The following is a 15919-nucleotide window of genomic DNA, read 5'->3' as shown; positions in this document are numbered from 1 at the left end:
CGTGGCTATAATTGTACCTGAACATGTAACTGCAGGTGAGGAGGCTGGGCTCACGGTTGCAATTAAGGACGGGTAAATCTGTCAACATGGGTTTCTCTTAGTTACTCGTTCTTCCAGTCTTCAGTTCAGTTTGCCACTTTCCCACATCAGTTTGCAATGATTATTATTTTTAAAAGTCCTCAAGGTAATTGATCAGCATTTGGGCATGGATTTCTCCTGATAAGACACACTTTTATATATGATTTTGCCTAATACAGTGGTACCTCAGGTTACATACACTTTAGGTTACAGACTCTGCTAACCCAGAAATAGTACCTCGGGTTAAGAACTTTGCTTCAGGATGAGAACAGAAATCGTGCTCCGGCGGCGTGGCAGCAGAGGGAGGCCCCATTAGCTAAAGTGGTGCCTCAGGTTAAGAACAGTTTCAGGTTAAGAACGGACCTTCGGAACGAATTAAGTACGTAATCAGAGGTACCACTGTATATACATTTTTGCAAGCTGGTTTCCTCTAATGTAAAGCATTTTTCTATGTTATTTTCACTAATATGTGCATAGAAATGCAAGACTACAGTTCTATCTCTTGGAGTAAGCCCCACTGATCTCAGTCATGGAACCAACCTTTGAATAGATATGTTTTGGGGAAATGTAAAGAAACTGAAGGAACGTTCTTTCACCTCTGGTGGACCTGCCCTAGAGTTAAGGCTTTCTGGGAAATGATATATAATGAGCTGAAAAAGATATTTAAGTATACCTTTCCTAAGAAACCAGAGGCCTTTCTTCTGGGCATTGTCGGCCAGAGGGTGCAAAAGAAAGATCGAACTTTTTTTATGTATGCTACAACAGCAGCAAGGATACTCATTGCTAAATACTGGAAGACTCAAGATTTGCCCACACTGGAAGAATGGCAGATGCAACTGATGGACTATATGGAACTGGCGGAAATGACTGGCAGAATCCGAGACCTGGGAGAAGAACTGGTAGAGGAGGACTGGAAGAAATTTAAGGACTATTTACAAAAACATTGCAAATTGTATGAATGTTAAGAAAGATGTAAGATTAGCATCAACATGGTACCAACAAACTAGTTAAAAGGAATAAGAATCTAAATGCTATTAACAGGAAAGACAAATTTTGGATAAATATTATGTTAAAACTAAGTTTTTAGAATTGTGGTTTAAATTTTCTAAAATTTGAGATTTAATATTGGAAAATTGTACTATAAGAATTGAAACAAGTTAATAATTTGCTGGTAAAATTTAAGAGTTTGGAATGCAGGAACGAGAGTCGTGAGGAAGTCCAAGGAGGAGAATGAAATGTGGATATTGGAAAATTATATGTTACTCTGTATGTTTTTTACTGTTTACATTTTTTTTAATAAATATTATTATTTAAAAAAGGAATAGATATGTTTTGGATTGTGCTGTAAGTTCTCTTTCAATAAGAATTTTGGTGACATGAAATCAACCAACTTACTTACATACATAATACGTTTTATCTGGGTTTCTTTTGCTCGGTTCCTCTGGCCATGTCATTTACCCTTGCCCAAACTGCAGTTTGCAAAACCGAACAGAACTTTGCATCTGATCCTTGATGGATTGGGGGCATTCTAGTCTGCTCAATTACTATAAATTGTCTCAAGATGCAGCAGCTTAAATAGCAACTTGTTTTGCAGTAGGTAAAGCAGAATCATATGCCTGACAAGCAATGGCTTATCCACCTCCCCATCCTTGTCCTTAAATGAGGCCAGCACAGGGTTTCATGATTCTCCATGAATCTTATGGACAAAACGAAATGTCTTTGTCCTTGTCCTTTCAGTGCCCTTAATAAGTGGTGTATTGAGTGCCTGTCAAAGCAAGGAAAGGCCTCTCCCTCCCCCCCCCCCACAAAAAAGTTGCTAGGAAAGTTGAAGAGGATAATATATGTAGTTAAGTTCAGAAGTTAGTAGACACTTATTTCTGCATGCAATCAAATTGTCATATAAATATGGTATATAAATAAGCTACACCATACCAGACAGTTGACTGTAGCTTATCTATTAAAAAGGAGGCAGGAGGGTCAAATGAAGAAGAATATATATAAGAATAGCAGGACAAAGACCATCATTCATTATGTCAAGACCCAATATTCCTGCATACATACCGAAGGTTGAAATCCTGTATTATTTGGACATAAGCTCCATTGAATTCAACGGGGCTTACTTCTAAATCAGATATGTACAGGATTGCACTGGAAACCAGTCTTCTTTATTTGTTACAGCTTTATTTATTATATCAACCACAGCATAATGAAAAATAGATGCAAACAGATGCACAATATAGTATCCATCACCACGGCAAACACATAGCATTTTAGCATTATGTGTATCAACAGGGCTGTAGACATTTTTTTTAACAAAAATCTGCCTGACTTCAGTGGCAGTAGCAAAAGATAGAATCATGTAGCAAATGACAATTACTATTCCATCTATAGCCATTTATTTTATTATTTATTCAGCTATTAAGAAGATTCCCCCAGGTGGCATTGCTGCCAAACCATGACAATCTAATCTCTCTCAAGTTATCTTCCCATCTTTTAAAAGACCTGATCTCTGGCAATTTTCCAGTAACTGCAGTATCAGCCTCTCCTTATGAGGAATGGATGGAGGAGTTGGGTATGTTTTGCTTGGATAAGAGGAGACTGAGAGGAAATACGATAGCCTTCTTCAAACATCTTAAGGCCTATGACATGGAAGGTGGAGCAAGTCCCCCCTCCCACCCACTCTGGAGGGTAGGATTCAAACCAATGGATTCAAGTTACAAGAAGATTCTGACTCAGCTACAAAAAGAACTTGTTGATGGTAAGAACTGTTCAACAGTGGAATGAACTCCCTCAGAGCAGTGGTAGAGGGGTGGGGCGAACCGCCCGGTGACGCATGTGCGACATCCATACGGATTGCGCATGTGCAGCATCCCATATGGAGTGTGCACACGCGGTGACCATACAGGCTGCCACGTGTGTGCGGCGGCTGTATGGACTGCCGCTTGCATGGCAACCATACGGGCTGCCACGCGAGTGGCATCCTGTACTGAGTGCGCATGTGGGGCATCCCGTGCAAACTGCACATGTGCGACATTCTGTATGGCAGAGTGGCATGGCAGCCCATATGGATGCTGCACGCAAGTGGCAGCCCGTACAGACACCGCATGAGCAGCGCCCATACTGACTGCTTGTGCCCTCAGCCGCTCTACAGCTGGAGGGAGGCAGGGACCATCTTGTCACCCCCTCCAGAGTGGCACCAGGGGCGACCCGCCCCCTCCACCCCCTACTTCGTACTCCCCTGCCTCAGAGAGTGGTGAACGCTACTTCTTTGGAGGTTTTTAAGCAGAGGTTGGATGGCCATTTGTCAGGGATGCTTTAGATGAAATTCTTTGATATGCTTTTCATTCAGGGCTCTTTCCAAGTCTACAATTCTCTGATTTCCATCCCCCCTGAGAATATTAAAAATCATCTTGCAGTGGAAGGTGATCTGCTTGGGAGTCCGAGGTTCCTAAATTATACGCCTAATAGGATAAGTATTGCGTATGGTAAAATATCCTCCTTTTGCTTTACCACAATGGGTTAGTTTTATTTTGAGACACCTGTTTGCTTCCTTGTGCAGCTTGAATAAGACTCTGGTAAGTAGTAGGGCAATGTGTTCTGAACAGGTTTTCCACCAGGAAATTGCTCCCAATGGTCACATTTCTCTTCTCTTTCCTGTTCATGAAGTTCCACAGGTGCAAAGCGTAGGACTCATTGAAGTCTGGCTTTGAATTCCACACTTCATAGTACTTATGCCACAGTGTGTAGGGGATGGGATAGAAGCGCTGGGGGTGCAAGAAGGAAATGTTGTGACATGTCTGATCCTCCACATTATTGAAATCTGTGAGGTTGCACAGCTTCTTTAGCATCCTTGTGATTAAGTGAGGGCCCTGATGTCCCCAGATGGCTCCATTGTAGTGCTGAACAAAATCGACCATGCAGTCCCAGAGGAACCAGTGATGACGCTGAAAACCAAGGATCCCGTTGCTGGAGAACTGGGAAGACTGGGCTGCCAAGAAGTTGGCCACTGGGATGGGTCGGATGGAAATGACATCTGTATCCATATAAGTCCCACCATATTTCCACACCATTGCAAGCCTGATTGCATCAGAGATAATATAGACCCAGTTCTTCTCCTGTGTTGCATTCACCTGCAGGGTTAAAAATGGACACAGAATCAAGGGGCAGCCCCTAGCTCCTAAGACATACTCCTTACTTCTTCCTTTCAATGTCTGCAATATTTCCACTACTGGAACAGCTCAGGTGTCACATGTATGTGATCCTAGGTTCAAATTCTGGATGTGACTTCCCACTAGAAAAGACCTCACCTCTATGCAGGCATACCTGAGAAAGTGTAGGGCCTGAACGTATCAGTGGGATCACTGCATCAATCAGTATCTCAGCTCCTACAGAGGCCACTTAACCTGTGGGTGGGAGCAGAGCCCAGTGGTAGACCACAGACATCATGTTTTGCCTGTTGAACACCCCAGGTTTAATTCCCACTATCTCCAGTTAAAATGACAGGTAGGCGATAAGCAAAACTTCTGCCTGAGACCCTGGAGAACTGCTGCCAGTCAGAGTAAACAATACTGAGCTATATGGGCATATATTTAGTGTAAAAGGAAAACATCAATTTTTAACATGCTGAATACTAACTACACTGGTACCTCTGGTTGCAAACTTAATTCCTTCTGGAGATCCATTCTTAACCTGAAACTGTTCTTAACCTGAGGTACCACTTTAGCTAATGGGGTCTCCCGCTGCCACTGCACCACCATCACATGATTTCTGTTCTCATCCAGAAGCAAAGTTCTTAACCCAAGGTACTATTTCAGGGTGAGCAGAGTCTGTAACCTGAAGCATCTGTAACCCAAGGTACCACTGTAGCCAGTTTATTCAGAATTTCTGGAAAACAGAAATTGTGAATTTGAAACTCTGAAGCCCAGTGCAAGTGTAATACAGTGGTGCTTCAGGTTACAGACACTTCAGGTTACAGACTCCGCTAACCCAGAAATAGCACCTTGGGTTAAAAACTTTGCTTCAGGGTGAGAACAGAAATCATGCAGCAGCAGCGTGGCAGGAGTGGGAGGCCCCATTAGTTAAAGTAGTGCTTCAGGTTAAGAACAGTTTCAGGTTAAGAACGGACCTCCAGAATGAATTAAGTTCTTAACCTGAGGTACCACTGTATTTGATGGTTTGTTCTTTATCATCATATTGACTCTCTCTTCTGAATTCTCACTACCTGGACTGATTGCCATGCATGGTGATTACTAATACTGTGCTGTATACGGTAAAATGAACCAAAAGATATAATAAAACATGCTTTGAAGTTGCATCTTCACCAAACATTACTAAATTTAAGCAAAAAATGACATTTCAGTGTCTTGATAGGAAAAGGCAGTTAACAATTTCTTTTCCTTTGTACTGATAAAGTCTCCAGTAAACAGCTTGCATTTTTTTTAAAGGGAGTTAATTAATTAATGCATCCCACCAGAAAATGATACCTCTTTCTCTCTCACCTGATGGTACCACAGGGACAGAGGTGTGTCCTGGAACAAAATGTCCATCTCCAGGGGGAAAAGGAAAACATTCTTCATAGCCGATAAGACAGCCAGCGAAGGGGAAGTCAGCTTGAAATCTGTCATTGTGCTATTGTCCAGCCCTTTCATAAAAAACATGATGGGTCTGTCTGAATAGATTCTAGCAGCAGATTCCACAGCGCATAAAACCAGTGGTGGAGGCTGTAGACGGTCAGTTGTCTCCAGAAAGATGATACTTCTCCCCTGGGAGAGGCCATCTTGGGGCATCACGAGTTGTTTAACAACAGGTTTGCAGGAAAAGAAGCAACCAGGTTCTAGGGAGAACTCATACAATATCCCAAATGCCAACAAAAAGAAGATACATAGGTACATCTGGCTCTCCTTCAGCATGTTGACTGATTCTCCAACTTTTGATCTTAATAAAAATATATATAATAAATATTAGTCATACCATTATTCTTCTACACACACACACACACACACACACACACACTTGTTGCACTCTTGCTTTTCAAAACCTTAACAATAGGTGATCGCCATCCTTCTTAGCAGAAGGTTGTGCCCTATTAACAGATTCTGTAGGGTTGCAATGGAGATGTGGGATGAGGAGCCTTGTTTACAGCATGAATGAATTCATTCGGTATCCTGGAAAAATATATGGTTAAAAAGAATGGTTCAAGCAGGGGTGTGAAAGCTGTGGCCCTCCAAATGTTGTTGGACTCTTGCCAGCCTCAGTCAAACACGGCCAATAGCCAGGAATGATGGATGTTGTAATCCAGCAGCATCTGAAGGTCCCCAGCTTCATGAACCCTGGGTTAGTGGTTGACAATACAATCCTATATGTCTCATTATTTTCAGTGGAGCTTACTCCCAAGTAAGTGTATATAAGATTGCAGCTTGCATTTGGGTGGATTTTCCTTTCCTTTCCCATTCCATCCCATCCCATCCCATCCCATCCAATCCAATTTCTAAGGGTGCAAAGCTACTCACTATACATGCAAACCATGGCAAAAGATCTGAAATCCAGCAAAAATCCTGGAAAGATCTGCAAATTCTAGGGAGATAATTAGCAGAAACTCCAGGATGCAGCAGCGTTATCCATGGTAAAATAAAAATAAATAAATATAGATGTCCTCTTACCACCATTTCCTAGATTCCTTTGCCCGCCTAAGGGGATTCTTTTCCTGGGCCACTTAAAGAACCCTCCTCATGTTGCTGAGTAGACTCCATTGCTACTGCTGAATTCTGTGTTCCCAGTGGGGCTGCATTCAGAAAATGGACCAAAGTCTGAATTGATTCCCCTCCCAAGCACCAGGCTTTCTCTTCTGTTGCAGACAGGATGCTGATGGGATAAAATTATTTACGGGAGCTCTTTCTTCTCTATCGGTGATTAGTGTCTCTGTCATAATATGGAAGCAGAAAGGAGGTGAATAGGAAGCCCATGTCAGGTCTCTGCTGCAGAGATGGATGGCAGATGAATAAAATTATTTAGTAATTGTTCAAAGTTAGAAAAACAAAACAAAATGCCGCCCTCCAATTTTGGGAGGGTAATACAGTTTTCAGGAGAAAATGAACGTCCCTTCTTCCCAAACTCTGACGTGCTGAGATTGTGTCAGCCAGCTTGCTTGTGCGGCTATTTTGAGAATGTCCTGCATGAGCCATAGATCATCATAAGCCCAATGTCTTCAACAGATGCCCTGTAGTACTTTAGGCCAGCTGTGTCTGCAGGAGACTTCAGGAGAGGCAGTAGCTGGAATTCATATACCGTAGGTTAGCATCTTGGGTGTTGCTCCATGTCTTCAGCCTCAGCTCCTCAGAAAATGGAGACTTTATTGAATTCAGTTGCAATCTCTCCAAACATGTCTGACTGATTAAAAAATAATAATTCAAAAGGTAGCACCCTCTCTATGTTGGTACCTTGGAACACCCTCTAGTTTGCAAAGGACAAGGAATAACTGTTCTCTCTTTCCCACAACATCCATCTTTTCCACCCAGAAGATCATTTTTGCCGTCAAAGGGGTTGGAACTGATTAAGCACTGCTCCTTCTGCGGAGAAGATCTATTTATCATTGCAAGACAAGTGGCTGAGTGGAGTTTGCAAAGCTCTCCTCAGCCAAGATGCTGATCTCAGTCCTGGCTGCTTAATAAATGTTATCCACTCCTCAGCTTTGCCTATCACAGTAGAAACTTTCGGCTGCAATGCTTCAGCCAACAGCACTGGAGTCGTTTCAAGCGATGAGCTGTCGGAAGAAGGCTGCAGACTCTAAACAGCATGAATAATTTAATATTCTCGGAAGCATCTGATTGGCATTAAAGCATCATTTTGGGGGAGGAAAGGCCTGTTCAAAAGGTGTGTCAGGGTAATTTTGCAGATTAATCCCTTTTCAGTGAATATTCACTACTCTGTGATACTCAAAATCAGGATGCTAAAGAGAAGTGAGATAAATTATCATTTTCTTCCAGTGCATATTTGCATGTGCTTCTTTTGCTCACTTTTAGGGAGTGTGGAATGTTGTCTTCAGGAAAACATGTTTGGAACCATCATTGCCAGCTTTTAGGTGCCTGGCTTTTTGCCCAGACTTTGGGTTTATTCACTTGGAATGTAGTGTCGTAAGACTTTTGACCTGTTTCATGGAGTTCATTATTATTATAGTTATTGTTGATGGAGAACATTTTGAAATCTTGTTCTGTTGTATTTCTTCTGTAGGTATGGTTTTTAAATGATTGCCAAACTCTGTGGTATTTTATGGATTCGTAAATCACTTTGAGACATTTTCTTGTGGAATGTGATGCAGAAATGTAATATCAGGGATGTGAAACCTATGGTTTTCCAGATGTTGCTGGACTCAGACATTTACATTGACTATAAACATCCAGTGCTGGCATGGATCTGACAGAAAAGGAACTTATTTTCATTTATGGTGGGAGTGCTCACACTTATAAGCATTTTGGATAGTGAGATATACAGAAATGGGGGAAGAATACTGCAAAAATCAATTCATTGTACTCCAGAACTTTTTTTTTGGGGGGGGGGAATCAAGGATCAAACAAGGATATTCTATCTGTTAACATTTTTATTAATTGCCACTAGTCCTTTTCTAATTAGAAGGAATTAGAAAATCTGTCTATACAATCTTCGTATAAGGACGTCTTGTTGATTGAAATCTCTGCAAAGATAACATTCAACTTAAAGCTGCAACAGGGTAAAGCAAAACCATTTCAGTATCCCTTTATCATAGACCAAAATATGTGCATCTCTCTGTCAGAAACAGCCAAATCTATATGGACTTCATAATCATGCACACATGGTGATTGTCCAACTTCCTTTTTGTTATCGGTGCAGTCGAGTCATAACCATACCTTTCTTAAAATAATAAAAAATAATAATTAAGAGGACATTTATAATAATACTGCATTACGTGCTCACCTACACCAATGTTTCAGTCGATAAGCTTGGTTATATGTTTACTTTTTTCTTTATATTTGTATTCCTATCTTGAAAATCAATGTGTGTGTGTGTGTGTGTGTAATTGAAGCCAATTACTTTTTTCTTCAATTTGCTTTATGAAAGCCAGATATGGAAGTACATGTTGCAACATCCTGCCAAACTCTCAAATTTCTCCAACGTGTTCTGTGAAAAAGGATTTCCATTTTTCTGCCTCATTTTCGGGGCAATTCAGAATATCTTTAGTGGGGGTGGGGTCTTGATCTTCTCTTATCACTGCTAGGTGGCTAAGGGTTCTCTTTCTTATAAGCATGGCTCTAACAATGGTGACAGCAGCCACGAAATTAAAAGACGCCTGCTTCTTGGGAGAAAAGCAATGACAAACCTAGACAGCATCTTAAAAAGCAGAGACATCACCTTGCCAACAAAGGTCTGTATAGTTAAAACTATGGTTTTCCCAGTAGTGATGTATGGAAGTGAGAGCGGGACCATAAAGAAGGCTGATCGCCAAAGAATTGATGCTTTTGAATTATGGTGCTGGAGGAGACTCTTGAGAGTCCCATGGACTGCAAGAAGATCAAACCGATCCATTCTTAAGGAAATCAGCCGTGAGTGCTCACTGGAAGGACATATCCGGAAGCTGAGACTCCAATACTTTGGCCACCTCATGAGAAGAGAAGACTCCCTGGAAAAGACCCTGATGTTGGGAAAGATGGAGGGCACAAGGAGAAGGAGACGACAGGACGAGATGGTTGGACAGTGTTCTCGAAGCTACAAACATGAGTCTGACCAAACCGCGGGAGGCAGTGGAAGACAGGAGTGCCTGGCGTGCTCTGGTCCATGGGGTCACGAAGAGTCGGACACGACTAAACAACAACAACAAAACACTCTGCAGCCTACAGAGTTCTTTCATCATACTCAAAGACACTCACATGCAGCCTTCTAAGATTATACAATGATCTTACCATTTTACAATAATAATAATAATTAGGACTGCATTGAAACAATTTATGCAGACCTCCATGTGTTGCCTTTGAATTAGATAATTTCTGAGAACATGCATGGACACATGATTTGGAGTACTCAACTACCTTCATTTGAGCTGACTTGTGTTTTCCACGATGTTCCATTGTACATAACTGAACTTGCACACCATTCTCTTGAAACTGAAGCACATTGTAGAAGCATAACCACCCAGCCCCACCCTACTTACCATTTCCCCCTCTTTTCTTCCTAATAATAATAATAAAGATAGGAAGCTTTAAACAGAACAGAGCTGAGTAGTTCTATCCTGTTTCCATTTGCTGCTTTTATTTAATCCAACCAATCCACTTGGTTTATTTAAACCAAGGACTTGCACATTGACCACTAATAATGAATCCTATGTTGTAGATATTATTGCAAATTTATATTGCTGTTTTTGCAATGTACAGATGACATTAGAAGACTTGGTCTTTTTAATTATACCATTTATTATTTCTATGATCCTTGTTTATAAAATCTAATAAAAACAAAAAACAAAACTGAGGCACATTGTGTTTTCAGTGCTTCTGAATGCTTAGCTTTGGAGCATACTGTGGCTGAAAAGCTTCTCTTTGGTGTTGATTGGGCAAATCTAGGATCTAGAATAGGGACCTATTGCAGAAACAGCAACAGGTCTTCAACCCCCTGTGACACTGGACCACTATACCACTGCACAGGATGTCTTCCCCCAGGGCTTAACTGAAGCATGGGAAGCCTACAGAGTGCAGAACACTAATGAGATTATAGAATGAAAGAAAGGACACACACAAACAACCTCTGACCACCTTGGAAGTGAAGTAAGCATGGAAAAAACCATGAGAATGTAACTGATTCCCCACCCCATCCTCTTTGATCATTTTTGAATGCAATTTCTCTTCTCATTAATGAAGAATGGTTGAAAAGATGCAATAAATTTTCTGCACAACACTAATTTAATGTTATTGGGAAGCTGATCACCAGTCCCAAGGTTTAGGTAATTGCATCTGCGTATCCAAATGTGTACTGTTATGCTACACTACACTACGATAATCTCTATTGTCATTGTCCCATACAGAACAATGAAATTGAAAAAAAATCTATGTCAGACATTCAAAAGCCAACAATCCTGCTATCCCAGCTATCCCAGCCTGGTTAACCCCCTAAAAACTCTGATACTCCATAATTAAATACAATATACTCCTACAGAGACTACCTTATACTGCGTTTAAAACCAAAATCGCATTTGGATAAAAACTGTTTATCAGGCGGCTAGTTCTAGTCTTTATAACCCTGTACCTTCTTCCAGAAGGCAGAAACTGAAAGAGATCATTTCCGGGGTGCGTGCTATCCTGCACTATCTCTGCAGCTTTCTTATGACACCTGGAAGCATAGACTAGCTTACAGCTCCAAAATCTGAACACCTTCTTCTTGGAACATGGCAAATATTAACTATAGAGCTTGTAGTGCTTAACACCCCTTTGTGGTAGGCATATTTCACGTCTTTGATTATACTGTCTTTTTATGCAACATCAATGTATTACACTAAAGCTGCAATCTGATGCACACTTTCTCATCGGGAGTGAGTCTCAATGAACTCAGTGGGACTTCTCTGTAAGCATAAATAGGATGTTGCTATTTATATATTTGTTTATTCCTACAAGTATTATTTTTTAAAAATAAAATGGTTCCTTCCTTCCATTTTCTGTTGAAAGAAATGAAAACATTTCTGCTTTTGTCACAGCATGCTCAGACCTTTATGCACCCTCTTGAAATGGCCACATTCATTGTCAGAGAATAATGCACTGCCCTGACTCAAACCACTCAACAGAAAGACCACATTTCTCTCTCTAAAATTTTAAAATATGTGATGGGTAATCAAAATCCATCTTTTTCCATATTAATAAATATAAACCAAAGTAATTAATCTCCCATCTATATTTCTCACTGTTCTTGTTGTTTAATTCCCATATGATGCATTTCAAAATAAACGAGAACTTACCAGCAAAACATGGAAAAGCAGAAGATTCTTCAGCAAGCAATGGTTAGACTTGGGTGCACATATATGGTGAAGAAGTTGCAGGCGAACCTTTCATATCCAGGACATGCACCACTGTTTCTGACTTCTAATGCAGCAACCCTAGAGGTGATATTTGCACATTACTTGCCCTGAGATAGGCAGAGGAAACAAATGCTTTTTTAAAGAAGGAAAAAAATCGTACAGGTAGGGAAGAAATAAAACCGCCAAGACATGTACAGTGTAGTAATAAGAGCTTGCCAGCAGAAAGCAGCAGACAAACACTTTGGAATGATAATAAGAACATAATAAAGTAGGAATGTACTGGGGAAAGCATAAAGGCTCAGGTGGAACAACACAATCTGCAAGATTAACATATAACAGATAGCTCATTTTCTTCAGTGTTCTGGAGTGGGTGCTTAGATACAGTAGGTTGAATCCAGGCCAAGCAAGTGCTGTTTTGTTACCACTAAAATCAATGGGACTTAAGTTATTTGTGAATAACTCTTTATATTGATTGCAATTGGATTTGTGCACTTTACAGTGCAATCTAACAATATTTGCTCAGGTCCTATTGAATCCAATGGGTCTAATTTCCAGGTAAGTGGGGTTAGGATTGCAGCCTCAGTGTGGATCCAACCCAGTATACACATGTTATCTCCTCATCACCAATCCTCTGCCGAACGCATTGTGAAGGACAGATTCTTTAATGTAACTCCTTTTTCACCCTCCTTCAGGGATGATACTGTGGTGCTCAGAAAAGGATATATTACTGTATATACTGAACTTGCCATTTGTTTCACTGGATGCTGTCGGGGGTGGGGACAAGAGGAAAATGCTTCATGGCAGAGGGGAAACATAACCCAACTACACTAGTAACAATAGGTATATTGTGGCTTGTCTCTTGGAATGATTCCATCAGGTGCCTCCACGTGAAGAGCTCTCACAATGATATATACAGCTTTCTTATAGACCATCTTTTCAACTAAAGTTAAACTGCTGGATAGTAGCTGGTCACAGGGATGATCTGTTAGCAAGATTCATGGAGTGGACGACCCATTCTTCTGAAACATATTCACCGTGGACGTCTATGTGCAACACACATGGGTACTGGGGGCATAACTTATGAAGGGGGCTAGAGTGTATCAATGATCTTGTGGGTTTCCTTAGTTAGATTGCTGGAATGAGAGGCCTAGTTTCAAATCCCTCGTTGTCAGGCATGAACTCCTTGGGTGATATTGGGCAAGTCACTGCCTTAATTGCTTTGATAATTTTCAAAAGCAATTTCTTTCCTCATTAATTGTTGGAGGACACTTTACAAAAAGGTGGGAGGATTTTTTTTTGACACAGAACTAATTATATCAAATAATGGCAAGCTTGTTGTGGTGTCAAGCAAGCCAAATACAGCACAATACAACCCTCATCTTCCTGTGTGTAAGAGAGGCTCAGATACCAATTTACGTGGCCTGTTGAGACATCATTACCAGCCCACAAGCTTGCCATGTGATAAGATTTCTTCCATTCACAGTTAATCCATTCATATTGCAACAAAGCTCTTTCCATTAAATCTTATCTTTGCTTTGATAACCAATTAAATAACCAAGCAAGCACACTTAACGTGTAATGGTTATGTTATTTACAAGCATTATATGGCAAACATAACAGTAAGAATTGGTGCCTAGCCTTCTAAGAAGTGAGACCCATAACCCAATTTTGCGTTACGGACTGTGTATGTTCAGGAGCCAGGCGGGTGCCACTTCCCACTTCTCCCTTCATCCTCATTTTCTCTCTGTCCTTGCTGGGTTATTTTGGCTCCCCTGAGCTTTCTGATACCTCTGTCTTGTGCACAGATGATGTCATTTTGGCTACATATAAGAATTGGCACTTGGAGAATGAGTTATTTGTACATAGTGGTAGTTATTGCTCTTTAGGACTCACAGGGCAGAAGGCAGGTAGACCAATAGTAGGTGAAGCCAGAGCCAATGAGATGTCAGCATCGCCCTTGAGCCAGTGCCACGGACTGGACTCATCCACTTCAGCCCCGACTGGGCTAGGCGAGCTGGGTAGCACTTCCAGAGACCACCTTCTGCACAGGAACAGGTCAGAGTGCTGTGGACTCACAGCTTAGAGTTGTGAGCACCGGATTCACTTTCACAAGAAGACAGTCGTCGCACAGCAGAGTATAGCAGAGTATAGCAGAGCATAAATGACTCGGAGAGCAGCTCTGTAGAATATCTTCTTTATTCTATCTACAACTATAATACACAACTATATACAGAGCTAAATGAGGTCTAAACCAGTGTTTCCCAACCTTGTGCCTCCAGATGTTTTTGGCCTACAACTCCCATCATCCCTAGCTAGCAAGACCAGTGGTCAGGGATGATGGGAATTGTAGTTCAAAAACAGCTGGAGGCACAAGGTTGGGAAACACTGGTCTAAACATAAAATGAATCCTGAACTGCACTGAGTGTCTGCAGCTGCTCTTGGCAGCAACCTTATCTATACACATGATCTCTCTCTAACACTCAGTCTCTCTCCCCGACACAATGACACTTTGATGTGGTGCTGGAGCGGAATAAGTAAAGAGCAGAAACCCCCCCTCCTCTCTGGAGAATCAGCAGTTTCTTGGATATGGGAGGGGTGAAATCTCCTCATAAGAGACAGAGTAAACACACTCTAGTTTTGTCTCCATCTTACTTGTTCCTCTTCCTCTACAAGAGCAAAACTGAGGCTGAAGAGGAGGAAGGTGACCTGTAGTGCCATTCCCTGAACTGGTGGTAAGAAGGAAAGGAGGTACGAGGCAACCCTGTGCTATAACAGGTAGTGGTGGTTTTCTAGGCATGAGCAGGCTCTCACATCCTGATAATTCAGCCTGTATACCCCACATTCTTCCACCCTGATACCCACAAAGCTCTATTTTAAAGCATATTTTGGTAAAAATTTCACAGTAGTGAGAAGGTACCAGTGGCGTGTGGTCAGTGGCCTAGGGGGACTAGGCTAGTTCCCAAAATGTTCCTGGTAAATTAGAGTATTAAAGTATGGGGCACCTCCTTCCCAAAGCCAAGGAAGCTTCTGTCCAGCTTAGGGAGGGAGGTGCAATGCTTACACATGCAACGTCGACAGACTGCCCCCATTGCTTTCACAAGTTGGTGCCTCTGGCCCTAACTGATCCTCTATTTAAAAATATCACTGCACACCACTGAGGAGCAGAGCTAAGATGAATGGGGTGGATCGGGGCTAGAGCCAGAGCAAATATTGGTGACATGACTTATGGGTGAAATAGAAGTTGCTGGATCATGTCAGAATCTGAAGTTTACTGGCTTCTCGGAACCCAATGCTGTTTATCTGACAGAACAGTTTACTGGCCAGACTAGAAAAGTTGGCAACCTTGCACTATCCAGGATGCTCCAATATCGGGACCTGACTGAAGCTAAAAAAATCTGGTTTTATTCAGATGTTGGCCACTGTATAGGTAGGTAGTGGGTGTTTTCTGGAAGTGAGCTGGCTGAAACATCATGTGTTGTAGAATATTTCCATGTTTGCTTTCAACATGAGACAGATCCTGTTGCAAAAAAACACCTAAAGGATGTAGGACTTCTTAATGCAGCCAAGCATAACAGGGCAAACATATACTATGATATGATATCTAGAAGTTTTACACCTAATGGATAAATAATAATGGCACAGGGATTATGCAACAACAGTTCAGTTAATATTATATGTTACAAATATTGTATTAAGAGGTGCGGCATAGATGGGGCATCATTATTCCCCATAGCATGTTTGTAATGTGAACCTCTCTACATAATCAAGAAAAGAAGCAGATTGATTCTCCCCAACTCTGGCTAAGAAAAAGACAGA

At 41.4% G+C, this 15919-nt stretch overlaps 1 protein-coding gene across 2 annotated transcripts; it reads right to left on the bottom strand.

Annotated features, from left to right (window-relative positions):
- Positions 1-3577: 3577 nt before the first annotated feature.
- A4GNT (alpha-1,4-N-acetylglucosaminyltransferase) lies at positions 3578-12174 on the bottom strand. Of its 2 annotated transcripts, none has more exons than XM_081910538.1 (3): positions 12044-12174; positions 5577-6012; positions 3578-4208 (listed from the first exon to the last, which is right to left on the bottom strand). In XM_081910538.1, the coding sequence occupies exons 2-3, from the start codon at positions 5985-5987 to the stop codon at positions 3585-3587; spliced, it is 1035 nt and encodes a 344-aa protein (XP_081766664.1). In that variant the 5' UTR covers positions 5988-6012; positions 12044-12174; the 3' UTR covers positions 3578-3584. The 2 variants fall into 2 exon arrangements, with proteins under 2 accessions (XP_081766664.1, XP_081766665.1); XM_081910539.1 differs by lacking the exon at positions 12044-12174 and adding an exon at positions 6738-6796.
- Between the last annotated feature and the right edge of the window lie 3745 nt (positions 12175-15919).

The sequence above is a fragment of the Podarcis melisellensis genome (genome assembly GCF_964234715.1).
Source record: "Podarcis melisellensis genome assembly, chromosome: 5".
Classification (NCBI taxonomy): domain Eukaryota; kingdom Metazoa; phylum Chordata; class Lepidosauria; order Squamata; family Lacertidae; genus Podarcis; species Podarcis melisellensis.
This window is presented reverse-complemented; position numbering and strand designations above follow the sequence as displayed.

Excerpts from the sequence above, each read along its gene's own strand:
- A4GNT (XM_081910538.1), bottom strand. The coding sequence starts at position 5,987 with ATGCTGAAGGAGAGCCAGATGTACCTATGTATCTTCTTTTTGTTGGCA. Across the intron at positions 4,209-5,576 it reads TGTCCCTGTGGTACCATCAG|GTGAATGCAACACAGGAGAA; the intron begins GTGAGAGAGAAA and ends TTAACCCTGCAG.